The sequence below is a fragment of the Varroa destructor genome, unplaced genomic scaffold (genome assembly GCF_002443255.2).
Source record: "Varroa destructor unplaced genomic scaffold, Vdes_3.0 BEIS01000002.1, whole genome shotgun sequence".
In the NCBI taxonomy this organism is placed as follows: domain Eukaryota; kingdom Metazoa; phylum Arthropoda; class Arachnida; order Mesostigmata; family Varroidae; genus Varroa; species Varroa destructor.
In genome coordinates, this window is record NW_019211455.1 from 52,751,932 (window position 1) to 52,765,036 (window position 13,105).

Here is a 13,105-nt window from a genome sequence, read left to right on the forward strand (position 1 = left end):
TGATGCACGTTGGCATGTACGCTTCGTATGCTGAACAAGTCAGTCACTCAACCGTACGGAGCATCTTTATCAAAGTGAGGTGCTGTCTAAGATTACTACACCGTCGAAATTTGTTTCCGATTTTAGTATATACATGTACCTATATATTTTGCAATAGGAATTTACAAGCAAGCTTGAAAATTAAGAAGAAAACATACGCACTAGTATTTCCGATCCCTGATTAGCTTGAAGGCGTGGCGTCTAACAACTGGCGCGCCGTTCCGTTGTATGAATATGTCCGTGAGACACAAGAAACAAGTTTCCTTCAAGTTTCAAATGTCCTGTTTACAACCGTCATGTGCGAAAATTAACAAATGGACCATCGAACCGAGTAGAAGGTCATGAACGCGTTTCTGCTCCCGCATCGGAAATTGTTTGCTAATAGAGGAAATTTGTCGGCGAGCAAATAGAAAAGTTGGAAAGCATCGAAAGTACTAGCTGCGGTCCAATCCAGGCAGTCGCTGGCAGACAAACTGTCAGTGACGTTGTAGCGTCCTCTCACGTTGCATGTGAAATTTCGTTAGGTTAATGTTCAATTTTTCAGACTTTATCCGCCGCTTTTATAGAGGAACTAGAATTGCTTTTTATGTCTCTCGCATTGTTTAGAATTGTAATAACTTTTACCTAATTCGAAATATTCATACTTGTTTATTTTTTTTTTATTTATATTGATGCTAAACGGGGAATTATGAAAGTTTCATTTGGTTAAGACACGATTTACGGAAACTGTAACTTTATTAATTCTAATAGCAGCAGCATTTCTAGGTTACGTATTACCTTGAGGGCAGGTTTCTTTTTGAGGTAACAATGTATCTATTCTATAAATCATCGAGGCTGTCGTGGATAGCATCTAATTTATAATGCAGCAGCTTGATGATTCTAGCGTTGATATTTCGAGAAACGCGTCGATGTTAGAGAGTACCATCTCCACTCCAATTAAGGCCACACTAAGGGCCACAACCTATTCAAAAAGGCATCAATGTTTTATTAACGGTCGTACTATCGTTAGCTTCTACGTTCGCGGTAGGCTTCTGCTATCAACAGCTACCCTACATTGAATCTCTATTATTGATATTGACACCACTTCACAATGTGTGTTTCAGGCTCACTGTTAAAAGAAATTCGACTGACTGATTTCTGTGCCTGTGCTCCTTTTTCTCGCTTCGTGCCAGGCAATGGCCTCGCTGGATATTGAAACAGTGCCCAGCCAGAGCTGGTTGCCCCTGCCGGACAAAGATTCTCGAGTTGACGGTTGGCTCCTGTTAGGCAACCCTGCGCCGATCGTCACTATTCTTGCCTGTTATGTTTATATCGTCAAGGTGAGTGGCTAGGTAACGTAGGAGGATCGTGGTAATGCTGTTAAACATTGCTTCAGACACCTAAACCACTCGACACAAAGAAGTGTTTGCGTCCAGTTCCAAACCTAGAAACCTGCACTGACTTTTCACGGGAATGATAGAGTGGACGTGCTTATAGGCGACGTGCTGTTTAACTTGACAAGCGCTCAAAATTCATTGTTGTAATATAAATAGTAGTTTATTAAATCGGCTAGATAGAACAATGCACATAATGCTAGGGCAAATATGTTTTTTCGTTGTAAATATACGAAAAAAATCATTTGCGCTTTGCATATACTAAGCGCATTGCTACCTCGGATTTGAAGCTGGATCATCAGGGGTTTTTAATCTCTTGCGTTGTCATGGAAACTGTTAGTTGATATATGGCTAACTTATCTGATGACTAAGCAACGCCAACTAGCATTTCGAAAAAATCTTCAATGTCAACTAGGTGCTTCTTTGGTGTTATTAATGATATTTAATTGAAACTGTTAATATTGACCTGACGTATTCTGGTCAATTGATTTTTAATCTTCTATGGGCTAACCAGTATTATTTTAATAACCATTTGCATCTGAATGCTTCGTTCAGGTTATCGGGCCGGCGATGATGAAGAATTCGAAGGCATACGAATTGCGTCCCATTATTCTTCTCTATAATGCTGCTATGGTTATAACAAATTTGTCTATCTCCAGCTACGTTTACTACCACGCTTTCTGGAAAGGTATCTTCATTCTGCTTATAGATCGACGTTAATCTAATCGATCGATAACGTAACGTTCGAATTGTACTGAAGGCTTTATTCGAAGTTTGAGACGTCAATTGAAACTGCCCATGACATATGGCCGGAGAAATTTGTTAAAGGCAGATCGGTATACGTATTCGCGCTTGAAACATTTACACTAAAGATTGCTACAGACATCATTTCATATACCGGGAATCATCGTTAGCTCATCACTATTATGCAAAAAAAATTTTTTTAGCTGTTTAGCGCGTTACGGCACTCGACACCGAGGTCGGACGAGACAGGTTTTCGTCTATCTACACATACATCTCTAATCATTACTTCGTTAAACATCCGAGTAAATCAAATTAAGTGTTAGTCATATTTATTAAAAAGGTCTTCGTCAACGGCACTAGCAAAATTTGAATCTCCTACATTTACATATTGCCATCGTTCGCGAGATTAAATCTAACCGACTGTTTAATCATCATTCTGACTGTTTTCTCAGTAATTGGTCCCTGTTAACAACGCGACACAGTCGTTAGTGAGAACAACAAAAAATAAATTGCTTAGGGATCGGTGTTGCTTTCGAAGCTGCCCGGCACAACGAACCTTTACCATAGGAAAACCATCGCCGAAAAGAGCGTCGTTCTCAAACATTTGCTTTTTTTTTCTTTGAAGAATCGCTATATCGTTCAACTCGTATAATATTTCATGTAGTCACTCGATTTGCTTGACGAATCTACCTTTACGCATAAGAGCGAAAACGTGCAGCCATGACCCATCCTAGGCAAGGTCGAGCTGTTGTTCCCTGACACTAGCTATGATATGATGCAACGAATAGTTATATCCTTCCAGGCTCAGTCAGGACGCTACGATAGACTAAATGGGTTAGCCGTCAGTGCTGACTAATGAAAATTTTCACACCTGACTTGTCGTTCTTCGCTGCCGTGTGCAAATAGGAAATTCATTTATTGAATAACCATTGTGGGTAGATATAGCATCCAATAATACCCTTCCTACAGTTATTTTCGATTTTTCTCTAACTACTACACATTTCTTCGTAGGACACTTCAACATGTGGTTTACTGCTCCTGACCTTGGCGATCACCCGACCACGATTCTGCTTCTGAATGTGTCCTGGTATTATCTTATCCTTCGCTTGTCCGAATGTATTGAGACCATCCTGTTCGTTTTAAGGAAGCGCTTCCGACAGGTGTGCATCATAAATGTACTTGATGAGTGAACCTCATAAAAAAAATTTACAATATGCAGTGCTGTATTATTTTGACAAACAAAACCTCTTTCTCTGTTAGGTCTCCACCCTCCACGTTTTTCATCACGTATCCGTGACGTTCTCAGTTTATCTCTATGTCACGTACGGTGGCTTCGCGCTCGCGTCGTTTGAGCTCACGTTCAATGCAGTCATTCATGTAGTTATGTATGGCTATTACTTTCTGTCGGCATGCGGTCCCGAGATCCAGAAGTACCTTTGGTGGAAAAAGTACCTTACCACATTGCAGCTTGTCCAGTTCGTGATTATGATCGTGCGGAACATTATGCTCGTGTTCTGGCTTAATAACCGGTAAGTGCTATTTAGCCAGATAACCCAGCCAGATAACAGTACCCGTACATACGACGAGTGTTAGAAAAGTCATGCAATGAAACGCATAGAGATTTTTAAACGTCATAGGGCCATCTGACCTCACTCTAGGACACTTTACTTGCATTACAAATTACTGACTTGCTGCCCCATTGATGGTCACAAGTTAGTTTCTGCTTGTCGTCTGGAAATCATTAATACAACTCGATCTTTTTTTGTCGACCTTTTTTTTTTCAGATACTCTGCCCTCCCGGCGTTTATGCTGTTCCAGTGCTTCGTCTTCTTTCTTCAGTTTTTCCACTTCTACATTCAGTCATATCGCCAGAAACGCGATGAGAAGCTACAAAAGGAAGCTGCAGCCGCCGCTGCAGTAGCCGCCCAACAAAGCGTATGCTCCATTAACAATAACAACAACGTTGTCGAGAGCGAAAATCTTAAAAAAAGCCTTTAGTCTATCATAACTGAATATCAGATTAAAGGTCTAAGTCGCCAAACGGTCAAGTAATTTTTACTTTAGTTCTACCCGCTGTATCATGTCCTGCCAGCCTCGCATTCGGACCCCGATGGATCCCAGGCCTTCACACAGAGGGTCTAGGTGATTCAATAACGACGCGAAAGGAACTACTAATGAAAAGCTCAGATTGGATTAAATCCTAACTCGGTGTAGGGCATTGACATTCCGGGTAGGATTTAGAGACCCCGGCAACAACTGCTTTGTTTGTTGTTGATATCTCGCCGGTCACTAGTCGTACAATGCTTAGGCGTCATAAATAAAATTTTTAGACATTCAGTGCGTTTATATATAAGGAGCAAGGAATATTACAGATAATAAGGAACAACGATACCAAGAAAATAAGGATTGAATTTTCGCAGAGTAGGAGGAATATCAGGGAGGGTTTGTGGTGACGCCCACAGCAATCACTACGATGGGCCAACATCCTGCCCAGTTTTCGTCAGGGAATCATTTACTGACGAGCCAACATCGGATACAATGTTTACAATCAAATCTTCCACGTTCGTTAGCCGTAGCCAATGCACGATCCACAGAAAATACTCTTAGAATTCGATATTCGTACTGATTGTAGATACGCAAAGTAGCAGAACAATTCTAATACTATCTACAACATCTCCATTTGCGACCCAAATGAAACGCTTGTCTCGACTAGTGCCCGTCTATTCTATAGTAGGTGACGGTTATTCTACATTTTGTCTTGATGCAATCTTATTTGACGCGGCGCCATACGAGTGTTCTCTCAAAAAAGTGCTTTCTCATAACCGGTTTAATTAACGGAGGAACTTGAAAAGTATTAAGCAAAGGCGAGATAAATCTTTCTAGGTATGCGTAGCCAGGACCAAGCGTTTATATCGACTCGTGTCATTCGGGCACACTGTTTTGTTTATTTTGCTTGTCGTAGCTCTCTGTCGCTAGCTCGTCCTAGGCATTACAAGGGCGTCGAAATGCTTGTCGCGCAGTTAGGATGATTTGATGAACAACTACCCGTACACCATGAGACAATGTTTTCGGCTCAAACTGCACCACAGTCAATGGTGTATCAGTTTAAATGAGATCGTTACATTTAGAGGTTGTAGCTAAGTTTCTAAACCCGATTCGTAAGCCTCTCGAGTTAGCGACAATGACGCACGCGACTTTTGCTGTATTAACGTTCAAGACGTTTTTTCCTTGTATTTTATTATATTCGCTATACAGTACTAAGCATCTTTTTTCGTGATGTGTTAGGCCTGCGCTTTTAAGTTGGTAAACGACTCAAGTGTACATATTCCTATAGACCCTTCATACTAATTAATTGTTTGTACATAATCGATACATCCAAAGGAACTGATGAAGACAATACAACAAATGAAATACATTGCCAAGCATGTGACAGAAACATGGATTTTATTTTCTTTCCTATATTAGATCCTTTGCCTCTTAGTACCGGCTGAGAAAGAGGCGCTATATCACAGTTGTTATATTGAATTGGTTGGGAGGTACACGGGACTATAGGAGCTAAACGCAAACTAGACGGCATATAAGGGGCACGCTTAGTTAATAGTGTTACACGTATGTTCAAGACAGTCTTGAACAGTCAATGCGTAGTAAAATAAAAACGTAACTTTTTTATAACACGTAATTGTATTCTCTAAATATAATATACTAAAGGCATTTGATGTATTTTATTCACATACCATAGGACGGACTGTTTTGTGTCCGTCAGGGGAAGTTTGTACAAACTACTATCCGAGTACCTACGATCCGTACGATTCTGTTACTTTAATGTGTTGTTTTTTTTTCTATAGAGTGTTTTTAGAGACTAATAATTAGGGTATTTTCCCGAAATAAGGCAGTGAGGTTTACTAGAAAATTAATAGGACGCATTTTCTCAACAAATATTATAGATATATATGTACGAACTAAATCAGATTTATAAAGTTGTAAGTAAGAATTATTGTTCATGAAATATAAGCACTAATCCATCTTTTTTTGCCGGAATTCGTTTTATTTTAACCTTTAAAGTTTTGATTAAGTAGTGCGGTCTTTTTTGCTTTTCTCATTTTGAACGTTGTCTTCAAAATCCACAATTTTTTTATTTTTTTAAAAATATATTTATTTTAGTACTTTGGCTAAATGTAAGACGAGTCAAACGATACTAGCCTTATTATCCTTACATTTAGCCAAAGTACTTGGATAACAAATCACAAAATTTTAATAACCTAGAACAACAAAGAAAAACGTGTCCTAGAAACCAAAATGTTAAAAACATTAATAGTAACTGTAATACCTAAAGCACCACTAGGTCCAGCAATAGTCGGTAATGGCTGTATGGTAAAATGTGTAAGAAATTGCCGCATAGGTAAAATAACCTTTCGAAACGGTGATTTTGGCAACCAACGTGACAGGTCGCTAGACTTCCGATCCTTACATAAATAGGTACGAAACTGCACTTATTAAATATTTACTTGCAAAACTATTTAGCATAGAGACTAGGTGAATATTCGCGCCCAGCCTATGGGGTTGATGAAGATAAATTACAGGATTAATTATGATATATAAAGACATGGCAGAAAATAATCGAGTGATTCTCTTAGAATAAAAAGATGACTTATTACTTGGGGACATTGATTAGAGTAACTACTAAAACGGAAAAAATCAATGAGGGCTATTTGAAGGTGATTGAAGTATTCGATGAGATTTTTTATACTATATAATAATTTTTATATTGCATATAATTGTAAGGAGACTAACTAGAGATGACTGCAACCGGGTAGTGCCGAGTATCGCTGCAGCTTACCAGGACAACTGCAATTTAAATAAATAAAAAAAAATCTGAACTATAAGCTGAGACTGGAAAAACTGGTTCGCGCATTAACATGAACCGTGTAATTATAATGTGCTTTCTTAGTACTTATTGACAGAACAAATCTCTGAGCAAGGTTCACCGGAAGAAAACATACTGTGATTTGTTAAAGCCCTAGTTAACTTCACCTATGTTGTAACTTGTCGAAACAAACTTGAATACTGGCGGCTGCCCGGTTGCAAGCCCGGCATACATGGTTTGTAAGAAAAATCTACTTTCATATATTTCATGTATTTCCATTACTAAACACTGCTTCGTATTTAAATCGAATGCCACTATAGATTTTCTCTTTTTTACGAACAGGACCATCAGAGCCACCAAATCCAACTACTATCTTAACTGGCTTACCTATTTCGCTGATCCTTTGACAAACACTTGCCCATAAAAAAAACATTTGCCTCCAACGAAAGGATGCCCAACAACGAGAAGGGTTACAAAAATCAAAACCGTAGATTAAAGATGTGTCGCTGATACTTGCTTAGTGATTACGAGGTCTTGTACATAAGGTCTCGCCTGACGATTTAATAAGGCCGGTCGCTTGTATTTAAATGGTGCACAGTTCCTGCTTCGTTTTGGGATTGCTACGCATGTGCCAACCTTGTCAGCACGACGGATTGTACCCAGCAGAAGTGCTGCTGTTAAGCAACAAACTCCTGAAACCTATACTCCTGGAAACAGTCGAGTTCGACGTATTCCGGAGCATCCTGAATATCGGACTCAAGAATCGGTTCTCCTCGTCGAATTCGCTCGAGAGCAGTTAGGAAGCCTCTCGAAGCAAATGTGTAAAGCGGAGGACTAGATGCGTCATCGTTATTTAGTTCGACCTGGCTGAGATAACGCTGATCATGGTCAGGATTCTGCGGTGTACGCAAGGCGAACACATGAAAGAAAACAAAAACACAGATTGGTGATTTTTAAGATAACAATGTAAACATAAACACAAAAAGATACAAAGATCCATGAAGCTTTTTTACGGATTAGTTTTACGGATTAGGCCTCTATGTGGAATACCAGTGTTCATACTACCTGTAAATAACCTTTCCAGCTGACCGACAGGTTGATTTCCCTAAAAAAAAGAATGCTTTATCAAGAGCATTCGGTTTAGAATCCTGCATAGATTGAAACGACATCTAAGTATATTCTTCTTATATCATTTTTGGCTTCCTAAATATACCTCCATATATATATATATATATATATATATATATAATGATAATCTCTCTATATATATTATAATTATATATAGTATATATAACCTCTATATATATATATATATATATATATATATATATATTATAATTGCACTTGCTCTTTGCCATCTGTCTGTTCTTTCCTTAATTATAGATAGCAGTACAATAGCAGATTTGGAGCACTGCTTTTACTAGTGCTATTAATTTTGAATTTGGAGAAATCTATTAGGCTTTAGCACAAGCAGAAATACCTCTTATAATTACGGGGGGATTTTCAAAATCGCATTCGTCTAAATAAGATCAGTAGATATAGACGGGCATCCTGAACCCCATTTTTGGCTGGCTTTGGGATGACGCGTATGACTTGTCAGTCTCTAAAGACAATCCGAGTTATTCTGGTACGATAATGTACATAACTGATACTTCGGAGACTTTTACGCTTGCCTAAATCTCTTCGGAATCCCTTAGGAAATACAAATAGGAGGAAAAACTAAGAAAATCATGTAGCAGTTAACTTTCATACTTTCGCGGGAACCTGGAACATAACTTTGTTCAAAAAAAATATATTAAATTCAAAATAAACAAATTACTATACCTCAGGATTTACCGCAAAGTTAAATAGGCCAATCACACTGTACCATCGTCCCTGTTTCTCTCTCACAGAGTTGTAGTACTTGAAACAATAGTCTCGTAAAGTACTTACCTTAGCTGTAGAAGCATTTTCTATCTGATGTTCCATAAGTTGTTCGAACGCTACCCATTCAACAGTTGACCAGCGTTCGACATCGGCCCAGTCTATGGCTTTTAGATACATGTGCTTACGGAACTCATCGTAACCGCCTTTCGAGCACATACGCACCGAAGGTTTTTTCGTAAGACAACGACCTATAAAATCCTTTTCGTAGGGATTTACGTCAATACCCTCCGGGTAGTCGAATGACGCCTTCTTAATGACGTCGGCTAGGTTGTTCCTCACAGTTGTATTATCATCAGCTCGAAACGGTAGTCGGCCACAAACCATCTCGTAAAGCGTAACTCCGAGTGCCCACCAATCTATACATCGGCCATAGGCTTTTCTTGTAAGAACCTCGGGCGGAAAATAAGCCCTTGTGCCAGCTGATTCTCGATCATGAAATTCGCTAGTCGTCCGCCGATACCAGTTATGCATATACCAGTTTCGAAATTTGCCCATGCCAACCTTCACGGTGTCGAAATCGATTAACTTCAGGCGGCAGCCAGGCAACAGAAGTAGATTTGAAGGTTTGATGTCCCGATGGATGAAGCCTGCATTGACCAACAGTTCAAAAAAAATTTCAAAATAATAAAGATTTTTCGGAATTCTAATTCTAAAATTCTAAAAATTCTAAAAGCAGCGGCTACTGCCGCTGCTAACGGATAAATGCTTAAAGCTTTATGTGTAATCTAAGAATTTTTCTAAGATCGTTAAGGCTAAATTATTGATCAAATAATATCAGATACCTAACTAGTAGACAGTGTAGATCTTAAATTTTATCGCATCTCTTTGTATATTATACTTTTTTTTTAAAATAAGCTTCTCATTCACCTTTAAAATGGATATAACTAATACCCAGACAAAGCTGAGCGACGATATGTTGGCGCACGTACATCGGTGGTCCATCAGGCGGAGGCGCCAGCCTCAACGCTTTGAGAATATCGATCGCTAGCACATACTCCATCACCGTTACGTAGGCCGACGAACATCGAAATGTACAATAGCACTTTACCAACAATGGATGATTGACCATGCACGCTACAATCTGTGATAGCGTCAAACAAATCGTCACGTTTTTTCGTATACGTAATTTACCCTACATGAATATATTAGCGACTCATATCTGCCGTGCTTATTTTCCTTAGCTGTCTAAAACAACCCACAAGCAACCTAAGTCATTCGATTATCATTAATACGATCTAGTTTATGCGATATGCTATAGTTAGGACTAATCAACAACCTTTTGCTATAGTACACCACGTTACATGAAGTGTGCGCCTAATTTTATGCATGATCGTGCTGAACAAGTCAAGGTGGGCCAAAACCTCGACCGCACTACGTACCTTATCAACAACGGCATACTTTGGCTGAACTTGTTTATCCAGCGGTACAAGTTTGACGGCCATAGCGACCGAGCCACCAAAGGTCACGCGGCTCACGTAACCAAATCCACCCTTTCCTAATATACTATCGGTAACAAAGAATTGAGTGCTGGGTATTATCTGATTGATAGCCGGTTTGCCAGGATCTTCTGCTCCCAAACGCTTGTATCGTTCCGCTACCGATGACCAGGTTGTGGCGACACCCTGAGTTTTCATCTCAATTGCTGACGCGAGATCATTCATTATTATTATCAGTTTGTGAATTAGTCGAGCCACGACAATCGTTGCTCTCCTTGGCACACCTTGTGCACAATAGTCATAGAGATCAGCAATATTGACAATTAATTCTCGTATATCTGAAAATCCGAGAACGTGCTTCTTCACACGATTGTGTAGCTGAAAGGCGGCCATACACGCTTGTTCCCTAACATAGTGCTCTTTCGGATGTCGCTTCATTTTAAGGAACCGCTCCTAAAAGCCAAAAGTCAACAGAATTCATATTTATAAGATCAAACGTTATGCATTCACCACTTGGCATATTGTAATTGCTATGAATATTTAACCGAATTTATCACGTACAGAATTATTATTGAATTGTCTTTCTGTACATTATAAACAGCACTTTCTTATTGGTTCAGAGACGGAAGTTTATGAGGCTTGTGTGCTTTTTGCTTGTATCGAGTCTATGATAGAAACATGCAACCGAATGCGAAGAGTTACTAAACCTTAGATGCAGGTGGAGCAGTTCGTATAGTTTGCATTAATTTTCTATAAATGAAGAACCAGAATAATTACGTATTTAGAGTATTAAAAGCCTTCGCCAAGGACCTAAAGGCCGACCTTCTTAATAAACTCTTGAAGACTTATGAGCACCGCCGGTGCTCTCCGATAGCCATGTTCTTCCGCATCTTTGAATTTGCGTCGCTTCTCACTCGCAGTTTCTCTAGGAGCTATCCCCTTGCAAGTATTCTCGAGTGTGAATGAGCTTGATGCCGTCTTTCCTGTGAACCGGAAGATCTCTTCGCCTTCCTCAAGAATTTTAGCCGGGAGGGGTGCCCGCTTCAAAGTTTCTGCATCGAACAGCAGATCCTCCATCGTTGTTGTCAGAGGAAACACAGTTTTGAATTTCCCGCCATATCGTATTGCTATCAGAAAAACGTTAGGCACCTAAACTGTGCTCCCTTTCCAAGCGGGTGTTGCTTCATTTTTCAGGAAAAACAAATCTTTGACCGCGTAATTTACCAACGATGCATTGAACAAAACACTGCGACGGCTGCGACTGTAGCTTGGGAGCTGTATAAGAGCACATCAGCGCTCAGTCAATGAATGTGTCTAGAAGGAAGTCCTTATAGCTACTGCTGTTTTCTGTAACGAAATGAGTGATACCTCAGGAAGCGTATCTAAGTGCCTCTAGTGAAAGTTGAATGTTGGAGATATTGTCACAATATAATAATTCGCTAGGCTACGGACGAACTGTCCATCGTTGAGGATGCCTTAAGTATTTGAAGGAGATTAAAAAATATAGTATACAAGCATCTTTATTCAAGAGATTAATTTTTACAATAATGTCTAAGCTGCAGTCCAAAAGATTGATCATTTACATGTTTTGGACCCGCTACTTCAAAAGCGTCTGCATCCACATCCCTCTTTTGATCATTATAGTCATACATACAGTCTTTGTGAGGTTAAAACCATCACGGGGGCTTTATGTATAAATTGGGTACCAACAGCCTACGGTACGTTACATCATCTCGAGATATGCCACGTGCATTTTTTTTCGAGTAACCTTAAGAGCGTTTGATTAACCGGTAAGAAGGCTAAGATACAATACGTTAGTATTAGGGACTAGAGCATGAAACTTTATGTAGCTCCATTATGAAACACTGACATATAGAATTCAAAACCCTTTAAGCTGACTAGATCAAATCAAAATTGTGTAACTGATCACAATGCATACGTCATGACCCGTTGTGAGCGTTCGAATTATACAACGATTCCGAGTGTATTTTTTAAGAGAACTATTTCAAATAGGGCAAATGCATCTGGCTAGTATAGTAAACGTATCATTTGCGAAGCATCGATTGAACAGGTAAGCCTGTCAATCGTAGCGTATCAAGCTGGCCGGCGCCATCAAAAGATATGTTTCTGCTAAGCCGTTGTCGTTGCAAGTCTGAATTGGTTTCGTAAAGGACGTTAGTATTTATTAAAACCTGGGGGTCCATAGCTTTGAAGCAGACCAACTCGGCAAGCGGGACAGTTATTAAAGGAATCGCGCATTCGTACTCCAAAATAACCACCTTGCGGTTAAGAGTCAGCGGAGTCAGAGGCATGCTCATCAACTAAAAGTTTTCAGGTCGGCATCATCTGGTTAGCCTGATCTAAGGCGCACAGAAATGTGTGCTAACTTTTTACCAGTATATAAAAAATAACCTCAGTCATTGAAAGCACGGAAAACTGTTTCTTTTTGGCTGTTATTTATATGCCATACAACCATACAACGATGGTTTTAATGTAATCTCGGAACTTTTTTGTGTTTCTGCACACCTAAAAAACTTCAGGACTGCTCGTTGTTTTTCATTGTTTTGAAACGCATTGAAAACGTAGAGTAAATAAATAGCGGAAATTGTTATAGTTCAATATATACTAAAATATATATACAATATGCTAAAGAATGTAATATACGCCAAATAAGATTGCTAAACATTTTGATATGTGTTGCTATTGTTTTAAAGTCAACCGTT

The 13,105-nt window shown here is 39.3% G+C and overlaps 2 protein-coding genes across 3 annotated transcripts in view; one reads left to right on the forward strand and one right to left on the reverse strand.

The window, feature by feature from the left end:
• LOC111244041 (very long chain fatty acid elongase 7-like) overlaps nt 1-5,830 on the forward strand; it is a 42,012-nt gene extending 36,182 nt beyond the window's left edge. The window contains exons 2-6 of one of the 2 annotated variants that reach the window (XM_022790591.2): nt 1,212-1,358; nt 1,968-2,100; nt 3,168-3,316; nt 3,417-3,685; nt 3,941-5,830. In XM_022790591.2, the coding sequence (XP_022646326.1) occupies nt 1,215-1,358; nt 1,968-2,100; nt 3,168-3,316; nt 3,417-3,685; nt 3,941-4,154 (909 nt within the window). In that variant the 5' untranslated portion in view covers nt 1,212-1,214 and the 3' untranslated portion in view covers nt 4,155-5,830. Of the gene's footprint in view, nt 1-1,142; nt 1,359-1,967; nt 2,101-3,167; nt 3,317-3,416; nt 3,686-3,940 lie in introns of both variants that reach the window. The other variant, XM_022790590.2, reaches the window with a different exon arrangement.
• LOC111244040 (putative serine/threonine-protein kinase DDB_G0286841) lies at nt 5,436-11,592 on the reverse strand. Its single transcript, XM_022790589.2, has 5 exons — nt 11,205-11,592; nt 10,326-10,835; nt 9,814-10,027; nt 8,953-9,533; nt 5,436-7,916 (listed from the first exon to the last, which is right to left on the reverse strand). The coding sequence occupies exons 1-5, from the start codon at nt 11,457-11,459 to the stop codon at nt 7,698-7,700; spliced, it is 1,779 nt and encodes a 592-aa protein (XP_022646324.1). The 5' UTR covers nt 11,460-11,592; the 3' UTR covers nt 5,436-7,697.
• Nucleotides 11,593-13,105: the final 1,513 nt, after the last annotated feature.

Coding starts and splice junctions, on each gene's coding strand:
- LOC111244040 (XM_022790589.2), bottom strand. CDS start 11,459: ATGGAGGATCTGCTGTTCGATGCAGAAACTTTGAAGCGGGCACCCCTC. Junction 10,836..11,204: donor TTCAAGAGTTTATTAAGAAG/GTCGGCCTTTAG, acceptor TTTGGCTTTTAG/GAGCGGTTCCTTAAAATGAA. Junction 10,028..10,325: donor AGTATGCCGTTGTTGATAAG/GTACGTAGTGCG, acceptor ACGCTATCACAG/ATTGTAGCGTGCATGGTCAA.